This window comes from Pieris rapae, chromosome 18 (assembly GCF_905147795.1).
Source record: "Pieris rapae chromosome 18, ilPieRapa1.1, whole genome shotgun sequence".
NCBI lineage: Eukaryota > Metazoa > Arthropoda > Insecta > Lepidoptera > Pieridae > Pieris > Pieris rapae.
The window spans coordinates 686,283-706,118 of record NC_059526.1 but is presented as its reverse complement, the minus strand read 5'-3'; the positions used below and the strand labels follow the sequence as shown (position 1 = coordinate 706,118).

General features: G+C 34.8%; 2 protein-coding genes across 4 annotated transcripts in view; one reads left to right on the top strand and one right to left on the bottom strand.

Moving 5' to 3' along the window:
• Positions 1 to 6,830, top strand: part of LOC110994588 (transcriptional activator cubitus interruptus) — an 86,340-nt gene extending 79,510 nt beyond the window's left edge. For all 3 annotated transcript variants that reach the window (XM_045632143.1, XM_045632141.1, XM_045632142.1), the window contains exons 11-20: positions 414 to 531; positions 776 to 948; positions 1,199 to 1,297; positions 1,957 to 2,113; positions 2,470 to 2,593; positions 3,210 to 3,335; positions 3,838 to 3,928; positions 4,141 to 4,299; positions 4,549 to 4,689; positions 4,812 to 6,830. In XM_045632143.1, the coding sequence (XP_045488099.1) occupies positions 414 to 531; positions 776 to 948; positions 1,199 to 1,297; positions 1,957 to 2,113; positions 2,470 to 2,593; positions 3,210 to 3,335; positions 3,838 to 3,928; positions 4,141 to 4,299; positions 4,549 to 4,689; positions 4,812 to 6,791 (3,168 nt within the window). In that variant the 3' untranslated portion in view covers positions 6,792 to 6,830. The remainder of the gene's footprint in view (positions 1 to 413; positions 532 to 775; positions 949 to 1,198; positions 1,298 to 1,956; positions 2,114 to 2,469; positions 2,594 to 3,209; positions 3,336 to 3,837; positions 3,929 to 4,140; positions 4,300 to 4,548; positions 4,690 to 4,811) is intronic.
• Positions 6,831 to 9,740: 2,910 nt separating this feature from the next.
• LOC110994584 (dual specificity protein phosphatase MPK-4-like) lies at positions 9,741 to 10,576 on the bottom strand. Its single transcript, XM_045632205.1, has one exon. The coding sequence runs from the start codon at positions 10,488 to 10,490 to the stop codon at positions 9,813 to 9,815; it is 678 nt and encodes a 225-aa protein (XP_045488161.1). The 5' UTR covers positions 10,491 to 10,576; the 3' UTR covers positions 9,741 to 9,812.
• Positions 10,577 to 19,836: the final 9,260 nt, after the last annotated feature.

Here is a 19,836-nt window from a genome sequence, read left to right as displayed (position 1 = left end):
TTAATGACAATGCATTATTTAGAAGTAAAATTTATCCAGAAGTTCAAACAGTACGTACTTGCTTTAAAATATTTTAACCTCGAATAAAGTTCGGCGGTTGTATGGATGTTCAAATAAATCAAATAGCTTTTGTCGCAGCTAAGTGTCAACTGTATTTAAGCGTTTATAACATAAAATTAGGAGTAGTATATTACAATTAATAAATGTATGAAAAACCAATGGGGTAGTTGATTACTACCAAAACTGATTTACAATTTATTTGCTACAAGTGTAAGATTGTTAACATTTCGTTTGCGATTTTCATTATTAACTAAAATATTTATCTTTATTTGTAACTTAACTTATGTTAGGTTACATAACTCTCGTTCAAATCGTTTTTATATGTAATTGTAATCTTCAATTATCTCTTCCAGAAACCATACGTATGCAAGGCCCCAGGTTGTACAAAGAGGTACACGGACCCATCATCTCTTCGGAAACATGTAAAGACAGTTCATGGTGCTGAATTTTACGCCAGTAAGAAACATAAAGGTCAGTTAAACATAAACTTAAAAGGTCATAATCAAAGTTTACTAGCTTTTTTAATTTGTTTAATATTTGGTCTTTAGCATTCATGAATTAATTAAGTTATTTGCTATATAGTATAATTAAAGTATTTTTCTTGTTTGATTTTTTCTTATCGAGAATTTTGTGGATACTTTTACAATTAATTTTATCTTTTTCAATTGAACTCTTTCTTGTAAAAATTAAAACTGAAATAAAATTATAATTACAGGATGCAGTCGTGGTGATGATTCAGCAGAATCCGGTGGTGGAGGAGCTGGGTCCTCACCGCGTTCGGAGGAAGGTGGAGTACCCATTGGTATACGAGGTCATACTTCGTCAGCCTCTGTCAAGAGTGAGAGCCCCGCATCACCTCTACCTCATGGAATGCATAATGGTCATCAGGTGAGAAGAATAAAGATTTATATATATTTTTTTAATTAAGGAGAAATTTAATCAGACTATGGCAACTTTAATTAACTATAGAAACCTATTTTTCTAGTAATTTATTTTTCAGTTAATATCAAATTGTATCGTTACACAGTAAAAAACCGTTAAAAACGTAAAGTTACCTAGTAATGAAAATAATCTAATCTTACGTAAATAATATAATTAATAGTCGTACTCCTCTAAAAAAAATAATTATTATTTTCAGCTGTCCGCCCAATGTGGTGGAGACTTGGACTACGGTGGTTCTGGTCTGGGCGGTTTCAGCGACGAACATGGTGTCCCGTACTTCAGGATAGATGGAGAGGTAGGTCCTAACTTTTTTATTTTACGGTCCTGGTTCAAAGCTTTGAAATTATAACTATAGCTATATTTTTCATTCGCCTGAAAAACCAATAGTGTTTTTAAGCTAAATGTTAAAAAGCATTTTAAAAAAACGGTTAAGATATCTTCTTATGGTCTTTCCTCCATCTTAAACTTTGTTTCCTTTAGAGTCTCTTGGGCCGTGGGGTTCAAGTGTACAGGCGTTAATACAGCGAGGAAATGCTTCCTGCGTTAAAAGTACAAACAAACAAAAATATCTTTATTCATATAGGTAAACAAGTACACTTGTGAACGTCAAAAAATTGAATTCATTGTGAATTTACATTTACTGCCAGTTGTCAAATCAAGGGCGTAGAGCGGAAGAGAAGAACTGGCAATAAACTCTCTGCCACTCTTTTTAATCGTCAAGTTTTTTCACACAACGTTTATAAGGAGATGCAACAATTACACCATATGACATCTTGAGTAATAAAGAATAATAAAATAAATTAAAAACAAAGATTTGTCCTCTATCAGCAGGAGACACGCACTCTCGATTGTAAACATATGCATAGTTAATACTTCTAATTCCGAAGTAGAAAAAGCTACTTCATCTCTCAGAAATTGAACTAAGTATATAAAAAGGATTTCATTATCTTTAAGGTTGAACAAGAGGTAGTAGGTGAGGTTGGCCAACTTCCGCTGATGTTACGAGCCATGGTGGCAATTGGAGAACCGAGAGCTCATCATCACGCTCCGCGATTGGGCCACAAAATGGGTATTGGAAGGCTAATGCCATTACATGCTCCTGATATTGGAGGTAAGCAAATAACATTCATTATACTTCTCATTGGCACTAGATGCGCAAAACTTTTTTTAGAATTTCTAGATTGAAAGTTTTAAATAAACTTATCCACAGTAAAATCTTGTAAAATTGTGTCAATAACATGTGTATACACGATAAAACAAAAGCAAGAAAATTATCTATAAGCAATACAGTGTTAAAATAAATATGACCACCTGTATAACAAGAATAAACATATACTTTTTGAATATTATCAAAAATTTGCATTATGGTTTCAAAAAGGACGAACTTTCATAGTGTATGGCAACGAGCAACTAAATTTGTAAAGGAAGCAATATAACCTTATTGATATTATGCATCCATATTTGCAGGTGGACCTATGCCCGGTAGAACAGAAATTGGGGGCACCAATGTGGCTGTTGAATTAAAAACGGGTCCTCCAAACGCGAGACGTGACTCCGGCATTTCTTCTGGAAGTAGCCTTTACAGTGCCAGGTAAAAACTGATTCTATTAAGATTCCTTCAAGAAAAGAGCGTACCAATTCTTAAAAGGTCGGCAACGCACTCGCGAGCCCTCTGGCATTGAGAGTGTCCATGGGCGGCGGTATCACTTAACATCAGATGACCCTCCTGCCCGTTTGCCTCCTGTTCTATAAAAAGAAAAAAAAATTTTTTAAATTCTATGGGGCCGTTCAAAAACTACGTTCGCATACAAGGGGGGGGGGGGGGGGGCTGGCCGAGTGTGACAAGATGTGACAAGGGGGGAGGGGGGTATAGGGCAGCGTGACGTTCGCCGTTTATTACATGACATGAGCGCTCACAACGGGTTTCTTTGTTTTTCCAATACTTGAGAGAGTAACGTTTCCACGTACCCTGCGCTCTCGATTCAGTAACAAATGAAAATACTATTTCTCTAGAATTTGTCATACTCAGTAGGGGGGGGGTCTTAGTTTTTGTGACGAAATATTTCTAGGGGGGGTCACAAACAGTGTGACACAGCGTGACAATGGGGGGGAGGGGGTCAAAAAAAGCTAATTTCAGTGTGACGTATTTTATGAACGGCCCCTATGCTGGTGGCTTTATTACATAATCACCTTCATATTATTCTCAGATCGTCTGACATATCCCGCAAGAGCAGCCAGGCGTCTGTGGTGGGCGGTGTGACGTGTCACGTGACCCAGCGGTTAGTGTCGCAACCAGCTGTTTATGACCAGCTATCACCGGACAGTAGTCGAAGGTAATTAGGACGCTGTCTAAAATTATACCTACGAAACGACATCTGACGTTTCTTTCAGACATTAAATTTGTTTGTCAAGTCTTATTTTTCCATAAGTACTTTTACCTTAAATCCAGTTTAAATATGTACTAAATAACAAGCTGCGTCACTTCCCGTAGACATGAAGCTTAAAGCTGTCATTTGTTTAAGAATCCTTCCATGGGACTAGATCTTCACAATTGTTGTGCACATGTGCCTCGTACGAACACGAATTATCTGCGTAATTCGCAAATGTTTCGGGTTTTAGCTCACTACAACACAATTTATGTAGACATTTTCCAACTAAGAAAAAGGGGGGTCCGGATATTTTTGGAGGCGTTTGTTACATTTCATTGTTTTCTGTATCGGTTATTTTGTTTAACTAATAATAAAAAAAACTGTTTTCGATTTTTATATTGTCTAAGTGTAGCTGTAAGAATACTTAATAAACTGTCGAGATAATAATTCAACTTGCTTGTTTCAGATCTAGTCAGGTGTCATGTGTGGGCTACGCTCCACCTCCGTCATCAGCCCTTGCTGCTGTTCAGGCTGTCAGAACTTCTCAAGGCAATCAGGTAAGACAAATCTTAAAATGTAAGAAACCTTAATCAATATCAAATATTAAAGGATTAAGAGGAAAACAATTACTAGACGGAAGCTCTTTAAGTCTTACAATTAGGAATATTTAGAGATTATATAAATATTGATGTATATTATATGATGTATATACTATATTTTATGTCAGCTCGATTAATTCTTGCTTATTAATGCTTGTTTATTTGTACAGGCCGTACTTTTACGGGGAGTGACCTGCACAGAAGTAAGAGCTGAAGAACTATCACTTGAGCTGGATCCTAACATTCAGGTCAAGGAGGAAGCCAGGAGACTGTCAGAACAATCAAATCTGAGTGATCAGCAGTATCAGCCATATCCTTGCAATACTGATGTGAGTGCAAAGTTTAAGCCAGAAAAATTTATTTATTTATTTATTCCACTACATTTTTCTATCTTAACAGTAACGACTATCCGTATTGCCCGCATGAGTGGCGCTTTGCTAGCCAAGTTAAAATGTGCGCGCGGTACATCCAAAAAATTAGACTTATAAATGCTAAAGTAATAATGAGTGCTTATGAGTACCAGAGAATTTGAACTTTTGACCGTTATCAGCAAAGTAAACAATTCGATTATTTTTCAGACTGACCCAAATTTCCAATTCAAGACCGAAGATGACCATGATGCAAACACATACAAGGAATCACGGTCAAATTCAACCGCTACAGTCGTTATAACTACTGCACAGGTTCACCATCCAAACCAAGAAGTCAACTTGGAACAGGTAAAAATTCCAAACGCACAATTATTATATTGATGTTTTTAGTGTAGGAATAAAAAACTTTTATGAAAAGTATACAGCCGTGGTCAGTTAAAATGATTTTTATTAATTAACAATTGTTTTAGGTCGCTGAAGGAGAAATGGTGGAGAATAAGCTGGTGATACCAGATGAAATGATGCAATATCTTAACCAATCCATATTGGGCACCGACACGGTTAAGCCAGCCTCTGACTCCACGAAACAAGAACCAGACGCAGAAAATGATAAAAAAGTAACCAAAGAGAACATAACTAGTGAAGTTCCGACCACAAACAATTCCAGTGACAAAATTAGTGACGTTGCAACTAGTGACGATTCTCTACTCAAAAATTTAGGTGCCATAGGTAGTGATCTCAATATAAGTGATATTCAAGTCGATTTAAGGTCATTAGATGTTAGTATGTCCGGCAATAGTGGCTCTCTCTTGACAAAGTCGCCCGACGATAAGAATCCTCCTCTCCAAGAACAAGTTATCCCAGAAGTCCCGAACGAGAATTGCGAGAAAGAGTTTAATAGAGTGCCCGTGAATCAAACAGCACCGTCAAGTAATCCTCTACAATCTTTGCAATCGATGACAGCGAATCAAACCGAACAATCTAATAGGATGAGGTTGAATAATCCCGTGCCGCAAAAACAAAACACAAATGTCAAAACGAATTTACAAACTACTATGACCATGCCGCATGGAATGCTGAGCCCACAAAGCCTACCACACAGCGCAATGAGCCCTCAAAGTGTAATGAGCCCTCACAATATGCCAAACCTCATGAGTCCTCCCAGTGTTTACAATGTCATGAGTCCTCAAAGTGTGATGAGTGTCATGTCACCACAACACAACGCCATGAGCCCTCAGTCCATGCAGAGTCTTATGAGTCCGATGCCTAATCAAATGGTCATGAGTCCACGGCATAACAATATCGGAAGTCCCATGTCACAGAACCTTAACAGCCCAATGATGAACATGGCGAGCCCTATGCCTCAAAACATTGCAAGCCCAATGAGTCACGGTATGCCAAGCCCCATGCATCCAGGTCTACAAAGTCCGATAACCAGTCCCATGATTCAGAACATGACAAATATGACAATGAATATGCCATCACCTCAAAACCAGAACCAAAATATTATGATGATGAACGGCAACATGGCTTCTTCCCAAATGGCTGCTCCGCAAATGGCGCAATACAACATCAGACAAAACTGTAAAATGCCAAATAAAAATTTTAACGTCCCTAAACAATACCCGAACCAAAGCTACAACCAGCATTCAATGCAAAACCAGTCCATGCCACAGCAGAATATGGCTCAATATCCAGTAATGCAGCAGTTCAATCAAAATATGCAGATGCAGGGCCCGCAGCCCCAAATGCCTTATATGACAAATTATCCCCAGAACTATATGAACCAAAGCGGTCAAATGCATCCCATGCAAATGTCCCGATCTTCAGTTATGAGTGTCGATAACAGTGGTAATATGACTCGTGGAACTATAAATGGTTACTATGAAAACCAATGCCCTCAAAACCTGCAGCATACACAGAACATACAGTACCCTCAACCGTATAATACAGCACCAAACGTTATGGGACCTCCACCACCCAAAAACAACCAGTTTAACAACCAATATTACAACCGACAAAACCAGTGGGAATACGCCAACCAGTACAACAAAATGAAATCAGCACAGAACTCAGTAAACATGTCAACGGGTAGTCAGAAACCTGTAAATGGTATGCCTCCGATGAACCAGGGCCTAAAAAATGGGGACACAGACTGTAGCATGAACAGTTTACGAAGTCAAAATCAGCCAAGCGACGTTCAAGTGTGGGATATATCGCAATCCCAAATTGATGCTTCAAATAATAGAAAGAAACAGAACAGTATGCGGCAAGACACCTATCAGAGAACTTTGGAGTACGTGGAGAATTGTGAAAATTGGAAGAGTTCAGAAATGGTATCCAGTAGCACCCATCCCTTACAAGGTGGTGATAATATGGTTGTTAATGATCTGCAGACGTCTTTATCATCATTTTACGAAGAGAATCAATATCTACAAATGATTCAGTAACTTTGTGTTATGTTAATAAAGTTGATTTCAAATGCCAAATACGTTCATATTCTTACGTAATCAACATTTTTATACGTTTTTTCAACTGAATATCAAAATTTAATTATATATGAATTGCATCTAAATTGTCAAAATATAAAATATTGTTGAAAAGTAGCGTGTAAATCAGTTTCCATTTCAAATCGCCAAGAAATCGGCATATTTTAGACCTACATTGACGATGTGTGTCAGGCACAGAAAGAACAACTTACTTGCCTATTAAGAAATTTTTTGAAGCAGAAATTTGAGACCAAATACCCATTTTGGGGTTATTGCACCAATGAAGTTATTATTGTCATTATTAAAAATAGCTTTTCAATTAAAGTTTTTTTCTTAAGCGGTGCATTTGACGTTGTTAATATTATATAGACTGATTAATTATTTTTAGAATAAGTACATGATGTAAAATGTAAAAGACACGCACAGGTTGTATATAATGTAAAATTTTATGTCTTCCATTTAAGTACATATAATGTAGTTGTATATAGGCGCTGTAACGAATTTTTTAATGTATTCCGAGATAAATTTTAAGATTCAAACTAAGTTCGTTTGAAGAATTTTTGTAAAACAACATTACCAAATACTTTTTAAATTGGTATTTATTTTGACTTCTCTCAAGTAAACGTGCCTTATTGTATACTTTGTTGTTAGAAACAAGGACTATTTACAAAAATAATTTGACTTAAACATCTTATAATGTTATATATTCAGTACAGTTTTTTTGTCTCACGAATAAAGCATATGAAATATGACAAAAATGTCTCTCTTATATTATAGTAATAACCTACTAATTAAAAAAAGTGGTTTTCTATCGGACTGTTATAGGTGATACCATTTATATCTTGGAATGCAATCCCAGTGCCTCTATTAATGAAGTGCCTTCGAGATTATGTACAATATTTGCATTATTAGTTTTGTAAGAGTAATATTAACGAATCTCCTAGGTTAGTTTTTATGAGATTACTAGATTTAAACGTAGGTGCTGATGACGCACAAATTTAGAATTATGGTGTATTTTGTAATAAATTATTGTTACTGTTTGTACAAACATTTGACATTAAACAATATTTTAATAAAATAAAGATATTTCAGTATTTGCTTTTTCATTTTATTCAAGCTTCATACATTATGAAGTTCCGTCACCTCCGAAATTTTGGGGATTGGGTCACAGACATTCTGAATTCTCCATTCTTGTAGATGAAGCGTGGCACCCTTCAGCTACAAGGAAATCGCAGCTCACACACTAATCCTTATGCAGTATCATATTATCATTTATGTAGAATGTACCCTTTATCATTAGTGCCCCGTACGATAAAATATAATTAAACGTAAAATTATCCCATTGGGATATATGAGACATGGGAGTGTCTGCAGCTCACACTGCACCCACATCTTAATATCCGCTAATAACACATTAAGTGCTCTTTTCTCGGATCCGAGTGAGCGAGGTCATAGTAGCGGTGCCGCCCACTCGAATCCGTGCGATCGTCCCGTTAATTTTTTTAATCATTGCCATCTCTAGCTCTCGGATCCGAGTATTCGGCACCCAATAAGCTGTAACCCGACCACTCAGATCACAAAAATGATTTTAAAAAAAAATCAAAATGTCCAGTCATACATATTTTCAAACATTCATATTAACTTAATCAAAATCCGCCGTAAAAAAATTTAGTTTCCGGCTAATACTTTGTAACCATTGTTTAAGCATCCAATGTGTTAAAACCAGTCTCAATAGAGATTACCTTGGAAATAAAATTATAGTTTTAAAAACTAATGGGACTGGGACTAGTGCTGGGCAGGCTGCCTCTAATTAATTTGATATATTTGTTTTAAATATTGTTTGATGATTTGCTTTTTTAAAAGAGTACCGAGAGTTTTTTACGCCGGCTTTTTCTCTCGGCCTACACCTTCTGTCTTTGCCGATGAGTAGGGATGCCTACAAGGAATTGATTGACGTGGAATAAGTGATACCTAGAAGATCTTATGTTCCAAAATAAACGTATTTTATTTATTTTATTTTTATTTTTTAATGATTTCTGACATGTATTGTTAGCATAGCATAATAAATATTTATACTTAACTTGCTTGCGAGTGTGGTGAGTAGGCTATTTTTAGGATAGTTCGTTTTCCAAAACTTCAGTACGTCAAAAGCGTATATAATCATGACATACAGGAGATATAGTTGTATGAGAACATCGTGAAATAGCTATTATTCACGGAACCAACCACCGGATCTCGGGCGTACTTCGCCAGTTTTTATTATTCATTTTATTGGGAGTCTGCTGGCAACATTCAAAAATAGACGCGTCTATTTTAACATGATGGCTGACGTAACAGCGTGGAATGTGCGCACCAATATTCTGTCTACGATATTCTTTCAAGATATTATTGAAAACTTTCACCGACCAAAGCATTAAACAGCTGATTAATTTCCTTTTCTAATTTATTCCAATATTGCAGTCATCAGCGCCAATATTTGTTTTAATTTAGAACTCAAATTCAATAAATATCAGTATCAACTCATAATGAATGATTTTACATTTGTGACGATTCCACTGAACTCTTTAGTATCTGAATACTTTTTATCATATTCTTATCTTGATAGTATTTTTTTAAAACGCCTATCATCTAAATGAGAATTATAATAAAACACATATGTGACAAAAATGAATTATTCGAAAACTTCTTAAATTACTTAATCATATTAAATGACATTCAGTGGTTATCTCTTAAAAAGATATAGAAGTCATCAGAGTTATCAGCAGCTTATTAATCAATCGCTTTTTAATCAGCGCCTCCAAACATGACGACTCGCATTCGGTCACAAAAACGAAACCTTAAATAAAATCAAATTAAAAAATGTAATATTTAATATCAATTTAGAGATCCAACCGCTCCTTAGATAATAAAATAAAGTCCCTGAAAACATACAAAGGTATAGTACTGATTGTATTATTTATTACATCATTATAATATTATACATTAACCAACCAGGACAGCCAACGGTACAACAATACCGACTAATACTGCCGCAAAGGACGCAATTTTGTATCTGTGCTTTCTCGCGTTCACGTTCATGTAGGCCTCCAATCTTTTAATACCTCTAACATCGTAATTTATTCTTTGATACTGCTTCAACTGGTTCACAAAGCCTGGATTCGGATTGATAAACCTTCTCCTCTGTCGTACAAAGTTAAATGCTTGCTCATACCGCAATCCATACTTTTGCATGATATACGCAATGACTAGGGTGGCGGACCTGGAGACTCCGAAGTGGCAGTGGACGAGTACGTTGCCTTTTTGTATCCCCTCCTCAATAAAAGCATTGGCCATTGGGAAGTATGGTAGGAGATTGGTTTGAGGAGTGTCATTGGCCCTAATGTAGAGTGTGCTGATGTCGGAATCGACAAAAGCTGATTTCGGTAGGCGTCGCGCCTCAACTGTGAGCACATGGGTGATTTTAAGATGTCTAAGCACATCTCGGTCTGCTGCGGCCCTGGCATTGCTGAGGTAGAGTCCGGGGATGATCTGACTGTAGCAGGATTGGGTGCAGAGGTCTATCTTATTGTACAAGGCACGACGGGACCAGTTCTTGAGGGTCCCGAAGGCGATTATCGGATTCTGTATTGAAAGGAAGTTGACGATTGCATCTCCAAACATTACAGTCAGAGGATCTCTGACATGGGTATTAAATAGTTTCACATTTTAATTTTGAAGCGTTTTTAAAATATTGTTTACTGTGTGATTTTGACGTTGACGTCCTGATTGATAGAAAGATTGACGGGTGAAGATTGATGTAATTTCTTTTGTTCTTATTTCCTCTATAAAGATTACATACATTTTATTAAAATTATTTAATTTATGAAGGATAAATTCATATTATGTTTTAGAATCTTTACAAGATGACCCTACGATTATATTTTTCTTAACATACAAAAGTAGCTTGTAGCATACCAAGTTTAAATCAGAATGTGACGAATATAACAGTAATTGAAAACTCTTATAAGCATATAGTAAATAAATCAATCGAAGTGTTAGTAAAATCTTAATTTCGCGAAATAAATGCTGAAACGGTGTGCTTTGACCCAAATATCGAATTTAGGTCGACCGCTTATAACTACGGTGACATTGACTGAACTCCAGTCAGTGATGAGACACTCGATGCCATGGGAATTGAGGTTATATAGGAATTAACCGTAGGTTTATATTTAAGAGTTAAGTTATAAGCGCTTAAAGAATTAGACATTAGCTCCAATAAAATATGTAATATATAAATGTTATATAACAACATAATTAAATTATACCCGAATACATTCAAAATCATTGAGATTTGATTCTTTTACTTTGTTTTAGTAGCAGTAATAATTATGAAAAAGTTAGTAATTATTTTTATACAATATTTTTTACCCATTAAATAACTCGTTTTTCCAGACTACAATACCATACCTATGTTGAATAAGGTTAAAATTATTGGTAATTTGATCTAAAATGGCTTTTTTAAACCTCACTTTACACAACATATTAACAAACGAAGAGGTGTTACTGTTTTATACAGCTCACGGCAAAGGTGAGGCAAGTTTTAGTTTCTATTACAAGTAGAAATATTCTCCTATTTACGTATTATTTGTGGATTTTAAAGACAACTATGTGGAAAGGACCATGGGGAGAAAAGAGAAGAGGGCGCCCGAAAAATAGATAATTCTTTGTTACGAATTTTGAGGACATGTAAAATGCAGATCCACAAATATTAAAGCAAACTCATGGCAGAGTAGAGGCCACCAGACGTTGAGGCCGAACCAGAACTCGCTGGACCCATAGCAAGCATCACCCAGGCGTAGGAGCTTGCCGAAGACAGGAGAGTTGAGAAAGTTCTGCAGCACCACTTACACTACCTTCAAAAGTCCGCAGAAGAAGAATATAAGTAAAAACTACTAAGCTCCAAAGAAATAGCAAGAATGTTTTTCTCTAAAGCTCACTATTAATTGGCAAAGTATTTTGGTTCGTCTAATTTTAGATTAGAGGTTAACTTCGCAGGTGCGAGCTTCACAACACTCAAAACACGAGAATTATCTATCTAAATTTATGTTTATTGGTCGATCCATTGCGCAGGTAACTGGGGTGTTTACATTTTTTTATTTAATTTAATACATTACTGAATTCTAGAGCATAGATAGCGCTGGTATTTTAAAACTTCCAATTGTGAAGGAGATCCCGAAGGATACCATCTTTTCCTAGTATTGCTCATGTCAACATCAACATGAATGTGAATGCGGGTTGGAGGGTGCGAACTGGAAGGTTTGTGTATACATTTGTGTTCAAAAATCTGATCTAAAAATTATTTTTCGTGCAATTGCAACGAAATTAGAACTGAAAATATGTAAATCCGCCACTGAAGCTAACCAGTACATAGTTGTACATGCATTTTGTGAAATTAAATATTTAGTAATTATTAAGAGTGGAGAGTGGTGACTTGCTGTTATACATAATATTTAACACTCGCTCATAAGGTGGAAAAAATCGTGAGAAAACTGGCAGACCAAAAGTGCGACAACGTCACTCTTCGTTCTGATCACCAAAATTGAAAAAACAAATGATCACAAAACAGTTACAAAAATCTGGGGCTCAGAAGAAAGAGAGAGAGAGAGAGAACAGAGAAGAATTCAAAGAACTTAAACTGTTACTGCGTAGTATTTTTTTATAATTAAGAATGATGGAGTATTTATTACCAGTTCTTGTCCATTCCAAATGCAACTTTCTACTGTTGGCTTACAGTGAACAGCCTAAAACTATGATATAAAATTTGTGTTTCTTTATGTAATAGGTGAGTAAGCTTAATGTTAAGTGATACACCGTGTGTGTCACACATTGCCAGAGGGTTCGCAAGTGAGTTGGCGGCCGTTCAAACATACCCTCTTTTCTTGAAGGACCCTAGTTGAATTGGTTTGGAAATACTTTAGAGAGCAGCTGGTTCCACATTAGTGATGGTGCGAAAACTGCATTAAAAAACGCTTAGTTGTAGAATAACGGACGTCGAAGTGATACAATGATAGTTGTATGATTCAATATTATATAAACATAATTCTTTATGGAATAGCATCAACTATGATAATTTACTCTACAATAAAAGTGGTTGCCGGCAGTGCTTAATAAATATGAATTTAATTATAATTAATATCATTTTCTATACCTTAGTCCAGCTGGAAGACGACCAAGTTCATTACCGCTAAAATATTACATAAGTTATGTATCTAATTGGTCTAAATATTATAATGTTTGTGGTTATTAATATACAAATACTACTCTAAATTATTTTCATTAATCTTTGAAATTTCGAAATCTAAACGACGGCGAAAACATTTTGATAATGCGTTTTAGTGTTTGATATTTCAATATAAGAATTTCTTTATTTGTGATTATATACATATGTAGTTTTAGATAAAGTTACTTACAATTCCGTCTATGTTTGTATTGGATAGTAAACAAGACACAAATACTCCTATAGTAGGGCATGAGCCGTATACCAACATTTTAAAGTGTGTGTTCTTTGTAATAACACATTTAGGATACCATTTGTGGTAATACCATTAAAAATAATCAGTGTCGCTACTCTCTGAGACACATTTAAATCTTAATGTTCAATATAAATTAATAGAAGAAATACGTATTTACAAAACATCAAAAAAGTTACTTCTAGCATATTTATATCTGTGTCCAAGAAATTATTATTATTCATTAGTGACATTATTCCTGTTGTAACATAGATGCGATCTACTTGCACTTTGTGAAAAATATTGTCCATATTTTTAGCAACTAATATTTGTGTATTATATAGCTTATTTTCAAAGTATTTCATAACACGATGTACATAACTAAACTACTGTAAATTTTCTCACTAAGAGAGTTCTTTCGAGAAATAAAGTATCTTTGAACCGCAGGTTTAATAAGCAATGTACCTGTATGTTTATGTACTGTATAGATTTCTTGTAATAGAATAAACATGTATACAATTTGTTTTTGTAATAAAACTGTACAACAAATTTTAAAGAATTCTGATGATATACTTCAAGCTGTTTATAAATTTCAGAAACCTGAGGTCCATGAAGAAAGATTACTGCAAATCAAACGTAATAATAGAATCTCTCCGGTGTGATTTCTTTAGAAACATGAACGTCAAACAAATAAACAAAATTTAGCACTTAAATAATGTACAACACAAGTATGTTACTCTAATTTATTTCAGCATAGACAGAACATCACCTGTCTGTCAGTTTAAACTGAGCAAATTAAAATAGACAAATTTTTGAAGCCAACGTAAGAGCTTGGTTGTGTAATATTGAATAAATTCACGGTAGATTTAAAATGTTGATCTATGAAAATGCGTGAACTCTCCGGAGACATGCACACATTTTCTTTTGATTAAGTCTTCGCTGATCCGTTATTTAATATATTTTGTGTGTGTTTCGACCTATCCGTAGAACAGAGTTCCATCTGCAGGATTGATAGTTTTCAGTAGAGGCTAGAGAAGTTGTTGACTTGTGTAATTCTTAAACAGTGAGACTTGAGATTTTGATTTTTTGGTATGATATGACAACACCCCAGCCTAGTTAAATGCTATGTAGTGTATATTTCTTATCCTCTTATTTCACGAGATAGTGAGTTTTATATAAACATAGGACGTTTTATGGCGGAAGAGCAGGTGCCCGTAGTGAACATTGTACGTTTTTTTACGGAGATGTATGAATTAAGTGACGTTCTATATTAACATGGGTATTTTTTTGTTGGAATTACCCATCCCTTATGAGTCCTATGTAAATAAACATCTTAAATTTTTTAAACATAATGTTCGCCATATGATCCCATGTAACTAAATAAAAATTAAGAATATTATTAAAAATAGTTTATTAGTTATAAAATCTTAAAATAGATATGTTAACTATTAGAAGGCACCACTTTGAACATAGTCTAAAACTACAGATAGGTACATAGAATAGGATAATTACAGGAGACGCGTATGGAGAAATTTAAACTTCGCATTAGTTATATAATCAACAATATTATGTTCAAACAAACATACTTAATAACAATAAAATTTTACAATAAATAAAAATAAATAAATAAATATAGCCAAGACTATTTTTTTGGCGCAAAAGTTAAAACTTAAATGGCATTTCGTATCACAGACACTGTCCCCTTCATTTTGAGTGTGTCCTTTCTGTAAGAAGCAGTGTATTATGCATTTATTGAACTTTTCTGCTGCGTAAACGTACATTGAAAATACAAAGCGGTTACGATTTTGGCCAGCATTGTCAATTGTCTGACCAATAGCGAAACTCTTTGACCCACGGTCAACATTAGCCTGAATAAAATCTAAGAGACAACTCCTGATCTCATTTGAGCCACGTTTTGCCACAGATTCATCCCAAATATAGCAAACGGCCTTCCTTTTACCCATGCCAAAAACTGTGAAGTTAAATGAAGAAAACTTTCTGTTATAGTAAAATAAGTTTATATTGCCATGAGGACGCTGGAATACATTTTAAAAATCAAACACAGCAGCAACCATGTTTCCATTTGACTCCTCAGCGTCTTTCTTATCTTGGCCTTTTAAGTTCCTTTCGATCTTCTTATTAGTCTGGTGCTGTTGAAAAGTTTCTTTTTCTTGGTCTGTTGGATTATTTTTCAATCGAAAAACGTGACATTCGTCGCACTAATCTCTTTTGGATATATGAAAAGCTAGATTGAAGTTTAAGTTGACAATGTCACGATATTGGCGTTTCTTTGTAGCCTTAGAGATGTATTTCTCGGGTTCGAACCATTCAAGTTGAACATTTTGGCGATACTTGTCTCCTTGTAGGTAGAGCTTTTGGCTATTCTTGCGTATTCGATACGATGGACGATGGACTGGGACATTTGACCCAGTTGCTTAATTAAAAAAGTTGCTGAATCGCTTGCATGTGACCATGTTCGGGCAAATGCCTACAATGCAAATGCGACCATGGTCACAAACACTTTGTTTCATTGCGTCATCTATAACAATCTTATGATTATCGTGGCGACTCCGTCATTCCTCTTCTAAAATAGCACTTTCATCGTACTTCTTCCATGCATTTTTTTATCTCATATTTATCTCGGCAAGAGTATTAATAAGCAATGTTTGGCATACTTCGATTTCTCGCAGTAAGATTCGCTAGAACCTGTGATCATCGCCAGATAATAGTTAAAAGTATGCTTTCTATTACTAGGAGTGTCTTGACTCAGGCATCTTTTCTTCTTCATTTTATCGGAATATTTGATGATGAAATTCCACTGCTTGATATCCCAGTTGGCAAAATTTTGTGAAACATTCCAACCGCTGTTGTTGAGATATTTTATTAGGACATTTGTAACGGTATACCTGACGGCCACATCGTTTTTTCGTCTACGGCTTTTCCTTTTATCGTGACATATTTCTTACCTAAGTTCTTAAGGCATTTGCGTTTAAGGTCAGTCCATTCTTTTTGGCACCTCTTACGTTTTCTAGTCGTTTTAGGATTCACGGTGGGATAGCTTACGTGCGAAGAAGGTGAATTCGTGGTGCTAAAAGACGACGAAGAAATTACAGATAATAAGTCTGCATTATTAGGGCAGAATGAGCTATCGCAAATCGAATGAATATAAGTAGGAGATGGCATAGAAGTTGGCAGTTCTCGAAACTAGAAGGCACTTGCAAAGAAAATGTGCTAGGTTGATTTCTGTAAGCATCTTTGGCAGACGGATCAGACACATTGGGTATGAAGCTATCACAAGTAATATCTTCGGTCAGGTAATATCTTCATGCAGAACTTCTTCCCATATATCAGCTAGTTCTTGACTGATTTTTTTTTCACCGGAGGGCAAAGGTGAGCTCTGTTGTCTAATGTCGTTGTCATCAGCGTTCAGAGCTGTAGTATAAAAAATACTGTATAGTATTATTATAGCTATTCATAAAACATTATAAATAAATTAAGTTAACAGACCGTAAATAAAAAATCGTTATAATATTATTATTTAACGATTTTTTTAAATGAACAACGTCCTAACTGATGACATTATCCCAGTAACAACGTCCTATCTTAATATCAAACCAAGAAATCATATTACAGATTACGCAGAAAAACGTCTTAAATTCATATGATACGCTTAAAATACCAAAAATGTTCATATAAAATCGTCCTTATGTTTCATAAGACTTCTACTTTTTACTATTTATTATTATAGAAAAAATGAATACTCAGTGACTTAGCATTATGTCAATTGCTTTTTCGCATGATTTTCGCACTACAAATGCTTTTCTATACCTCTCCGGCAAGAAACGTCCTATATTAAAATCAATCACCCACAATGCTTTACTGAGTCAAAAATGCAATATTAAAGCAATACAGATATGATGTTTGTTAATATAAGAATTTATTAGTGTGTATCGCGAAATAATGCAGCTGAAATCGTCAATATACCAGTAATTACACTTTTTTTCGAAAATTTGAAAATGGTGCACTAAGTTCCGGCCTTTCTGCATCAGTTTTTTGTAGCATATCTAATATTTTCTTTGAACGTGACATCTTTAAAAATATGTGTTTACATGCAAAGCAGTTAATTTATTTTGTACATCAAAACAAAAAAAAATCTGAGCGCATAACACAAATTCACCCTCTCTCCACCGAACAACGGCCGGAGTGACAAGCGGACGGGGCGTCTGCGCAGCCGTCGCTTACCGCGTGTCGTCGCTTGATCACGTCGTGCGTTTTTATACGGAATTAATGTCAGATAGTACGTTATTCGATTCTATATCTCCGAAACTAAACAAGATACGAAAATTTTAAAAACGCACGTCTGTAGAGTTCGTATTCCTTATCTCGTTTAGCCATTAAACTCATTTTTGCTCAATGATCACATCGGACTCTGTTCTACGGATAGGTCGGTTTGTGTTATTGATTCAGCCATTTTTTATATAATACATTCAATAGAAAACAATTTTATCTTATACATTATTCAGCTTTAACAGTGGCTCGACGAGTGGTCGAAGAGGGTACGACATATTCAAGCAGTTATGACTGACTTAATGTCCTGTTTATTATCCTTAGATGGCAGAGGGAACCCATAGTGAGTCTCCGTCGAATTCGGGCTTCAACCTCGTATATCACCTCACTCCAAGTCTTTTCGGCTCTCTTTGCCTCATCTATATCGGTTGCTTGGGAGGGCCACGCTTTTTCTGTCTTTGCGGAGTAATTGAAATCTCTTCGGACTGTATGGCATTTACAATTGCCTCTTAATTTCCTGGTTAATCGGATTTCTTGGAGCTGGTGCGAGATCTTGTAATTATAATACTTCTCCTTTCAGAAGATTATTTAAGGTAAAACAATAATTCATGAACACTTAGGATATTTAGTTTACGTCTAATGATCATTGGTAGAGATTAAAAAAATAGGCGATTAAATTTAAAATAATAATAAAAGTGTGAAACTTGGCACAGTTGATATGAATGTAGTTTTGCAATAAACTTCAGACTAAAATAGTCACACTAAAAAGTGTTAAAAATAAATACTTGAGGTATTATTCCACTAGTTTAATAAATTTGATCAAGTATCCGTTTGCGAGTACTGAATATATTAGTACTCCTATTTCGCTATGCCATGATGATAGGAGCCAAAGGTTTGGGTTGTATTATGATGTATATTTGTCATGTGTATCATACACACTTTTTTTGCAGCTACTAAGAATCATCTTGTAAAATAAAACGTGACGATTGTTGCTAGTTCTTCTCGTCTTTTCTACAGCCTTGTTTTCAAACCCAGTATAACTTTAAATGTTAATTTATACTTTTCACGTTCATAATTTAAACTAAAAAATACAATTAAAAACATATTTCATACATTGATATTGTGAACCCAATGCAAATCCAATAAAACTATGAACCTTTTGTAATACAGTATACTCTTAATCAAATTGGGATTTTTTAATCAAATTTTTTTATAAAGGATTTTCTAATTCAATATGAAAACTTCGCACAACCTGATTTTCGTTTTAGGATAAAGTATATGCAGGCACTTTTTGTACTTTTCAAATTAATTTTTGTTCCGGCTTTAATTAGAAGTAAATCGAATGACCTCAATGCTTTAGCTACTAACTCAAGAATGGGTGTAGAAACCTAAAATAAGAAGCAACCAAAATCATTTTTAATAATTTTCCATATTCTTAGTTAAAATTTGGCGTATGCTGTGAAATAAAACAAATGAATAATGTTTAATAAACAAGACATGACTTAAACATTAATAATGTTGTAACTAGTTTAAAAACATAACTGATTTAGAAAAAACATCCTTGTTTAAGGATTACATAAAAAAATTGATAAATATAATAATGGACACTACATGGCATTTAGCAAAGTTGCCATTAGTAGATTTAAGTAAATTTTTAAATATTCTGTATAATAATGCTGACCATTCACAATTTATTATAAATTGCAATAAATATACTAAAATCAAGAGGATTGTTTATTTAGGTGAAGCCTTCTATGTATGTAATTGAGATGCTTATCGCGAGAAACTCAGTCTAAGTTCTAAAAATCTACACTGGTATCAGATACAGAGCGCTAATCACCCACTGGATACATATATCTCAACCTCGCACCCAGACAATAGACTTAGCAGCATAGTAAAAATATTATGAGGCTCTATGTCAATTTAAGTGTATTAATTGGAAAATCAATTTGAACAAATGCTTATTTCTTGCACGGTATTGGTATTTGCGCAAGAGTTGCGCAATATTTAATTTAAAACTACTTATATATAACAATTCTTCCTACAATCAGCATAATCTGTCCTTTAAAAATTAAGTCCATAACCCGCTATCCAGGCCGTATCATTGAGGTTAATAGCATACTGCAGTAACTCCAAACTCTATTTTTAAAGCGGCCGGCTTTGAAAAGCCTAGGTATTATAAGTGTTACAAAAGAGTATTTTTGGAACGGGCAAACGCACAATCTTAAAGC